The following is a 3,362-nucleotide window of genomic DNA, read 5'->3' on the forward strand; positions in this document are numbered from 1 at the left end:
AGCTTGAATAAATATTAAGACCTGGATTTTTACAACATTTCCATTTTCAGAACTGAGAGTAGACTTGGGGTTTTCCTATAGACAAGTGACCTCGCTGGCATTCCAATCTGCCCCTAAGCGGGGAGAAGGGAGTGTTGCAAACGCATGAGGCCCGCCAGCAAGCTGACTTCAGTGCCCTTCTGCCGCCGTGAATCTGTGTATGCCCATGGGACTGCACACATGCCCATCTTGCATTCAGGATAGGAAATGGTTAACAGTTGCTAGAGAATGCCAGAGTCAAAGCTAGTGACGGCTACCTTTAGCTAAAAAAGCATACCACTCCTTCTTAGAAAGCTGGTTCAAGTTTATTGAAACTTCTGACCTATATTAAAAGCATATTTTCTGTACTTGGACAATTGAGTGGTGAATTATATTTGAATTTTGCTTTATCATTGCCAGGTCCTCTATAAACAGTCGTGGTGAATTCATAACCATTCCAGAGTCACTCCAACATTTTTATAGCTTCTGTTTATAACATCTCAGCAAGGGAAACTAGAATGACCCCCATAACTCCAAGGGAGCACATGTTAAAAGTGTGGGCGTTATAACCAGTTAGACATACATTCAAACCCTAAACACTCCACTCGCTGCTGTGTCACCCTGGACAGATTACCTGACTTCTCAATTTACAAAATAGAAATAATAGTAGTAACTGTCTTATAGAATTCATCTGAAGATGAAATAACGAACATAAAGCATTTAGCATAGATCCTGACATAAAACATATTCTCTACAATCAACCTTTCTATTAGCACAGTGTCTCATTAGTATTCTAACACTTATTTTTATAAAAGCCTGCATTAATTGTTCAGTATTAATTGTCATTTTTTTCAACAAGAGTAATTTTTCTTTGTTATAGTTGTAGGTGTTTCTCCCTGAACTTACTTTCTTACCCATGAGATGTGGATAACGTCATTTGCCCTGCTAATCTCACAGAACTGAAAGAGTCAACAGCATGGGAATGTATTCAGAAACCTGAATATGTAAAAGTTATTGACTGAATATGGAAAGGTTCTTAACAGAAATTTTAAATCTGCAATTCACTATAATGAAGTAAGCTTGTCATTAATGCTGTGGATAAACAAAGGCATGTCAGAATTTCCATAGCATGACAAGTCCTGTTCCCAAACCTTCTCCACTGAGTTAATTTTAATTCATTTTAATCATATAGTGATTCAGTATCTTCATGTGATAATGACTCATGTGCTTTAATTTGCCAAATGTTGCTTCTAGATTATTTTCAGAAATGTCTGTTGAGTTCTTTCTTAGGAAAGTCACGACTTGGATAGTAGATAAGATGTAAATTATTATTTTATTTCCAACTTAAGCCAAATTATGTTTATTCCTAATTTGGATCATCTATTCCTATAGCGATGATTAAATTAGAAGCAGCATGGTGTGGCATGGTGCAGCTGGCAAGGCACAGACTTCTGAGATTTAAATACCAGTTCAGTCGTTTATCAGCTGATTTAATTTTCAGCACTTTATTTTAGCTTTCTGAACTTGCATCCGAGAAATGGGAATAGAACGACTAGCTTTTGAAGGAGGTGGTAATCGTAAAGAACAGTAAACATTAGACATGGTAAACGTTCTCTAAGTGAGAATAATTTAACAACGGAACAAAATAGTATCTACTTACAGGTCACAGAGGCCAGCTCTAGTGGGAATGAGAGGCACAAGCTGCAGTAAAAGTTTGACACCATTCTGCCATTCTTCTTCTCTTTCGAATTCACAGTACAAATAGCTACATTCGTCAGATGAAAACTGATAGAAAACATAGGTATCTTGAAAGTATAAATGCTGGTCCACTGTTGGAAACAAACAAACAAAAAAGGTGTGGGTCAGTTTTTTAAAGCGTATTATTTAGAGTCATAAACCAAATACTAAATTGAAAGCCTTACTAATTGTTAGGGAGAAACCATGGGTAGGACTCTTTATACATTCTAAATCCATTCATGTTCACAATTCAATTGATTAAAAAGGATTTAATGACCAATCTATTTTTATTCCTTGAAGCTTTGGCTAGCATATTCACATATATTTTATCATTTTTCCGCTTTAGGGACAAGTGAAATCTGTAGTAATTCGAAGACAGTGAGGAGAAATTTTTTTAGTGGCTCAAAGCAAACTAATACATTTAATTATTTTAGTGGCACTCGAATACAAAAAGATGGCAAGTTTTAGATTGGTGGTTCTCAACCAGGGAGACGGTGACCCCAAGGGAACATTTGGCAATGTCTAGAGATACTTCTGGTTGTCACAGCTAGGGGGTGCTACTGGCATCTGGTGGGTAGAAGAAAGAGCTGCTCCTACACATTCTATAAGGTACAAAACAGCCCCCTACAACAAAGAATTACCCAGCCCAAAATCTCAACCCTACCAAGGCTGGGAAACGTCGTTTTAAAGGAATCAATAACAGAAGACTTATCCAGAAAACATTAACACAATGTTTTGTTTAACTGCACAAGCAAGCTGATAACATTCTTCAAAGGTGGCTAATTGATTTTCTAAATAATAATATCAGGTGCTAGGTACTATTAACTAACTAAGATTATACTCACATCCCCATCTGCACCACTCATTCACAATGGGACTTAGGATATGCCTTATGCCTTTCTGAACCTCACAATGTTCTCTGGCCCCCAGTACACATTACCTATAGAAAAAAAGGGCTTCATAGTGACCAGCCAGCACCTGTGTGACAGAGCTAAATGAAGAATCCAGATTGTTCTGACCTCTAATTTTTCAATTCTCTGGGCTCAACAAAGAAAAAAGATATCCACCATCTACTTTAGTTTCTAGTTAACATCAATTTTGTGTTCTGCTTAAACAGCCAATTTTCATAGGTCATATCTCTAACTGTTCATGATTACTTAGTCAATCAAGATGGCATACACATTCCACTAATGGTTCATGATGATTATTCTAAGTATAGCAAGATAAATCACACATTTAGGGCAACTAAATATGTCACCGGTTTAAAAAAAAAAATGCGAGCTGCCTTTTGAATAGAGACGGGAGGAGGGAAGGAAAAGACTCTTATAGGTGCATGCCTATGAGTCAGCAGCTATACCTTAATTATTTTTACAAAAGGTATGAGAGAAGTAACAATCAAATAACAATGTGTCACTTTTATTTCTAAAATAAGAGAGAATACAAATATTTACCTGCAAAAACAATTTCCATCCAGATGGTAACAACCTCTAGAAAATCAACTGTATTTTGGTCTGGTAGCTTAATAATGATTCTATGCCTTCAAAACATGTAATACTAACCTGATGACATAATTCCCATATCCAGTAGGATCTGCCAGACACCTATGG

At 36.6% G+C, this 3,362-nt stretch overlaps 1 protein-coding gene across 1 annotated transcript in view; it reads right to left on the reverse strand.

Moving 5' to 3' along the window:
• Positions 1-3,362, reverse strand: part of RAPGEF5 (Rap guanine nucleotide exchange factor 5) — a 272,187-nt gene that overhangs the window by 170,003 nt on the left and 98,822 nt on the right. Inside the window, exon 6 of the mRNA XM_025046811.1 lies at positions 1,679-1,847. Coding sequence (XP_024902579.1) covers positions 1,679-1,847 — 169 coding nt within the window. The remainder of the gene's footprint in view (positions 1-1,678; positions 1,848-3,362) is intronic.

This window comes from Pteropus alecto, unplaced genomic scaffold, assembly GCF_000325575.1.
Source record: "Pteropus alecto unplaced genomic scaffold, ASM32557v1 scaffold21, whole genome shotgun sequence".
Lineage (NCBI taxonomy): Eukaryota > Metazoa > Chordata > Mammalia > Chiroptera > Pteropodidae > Pteropus > Pteropus alecto.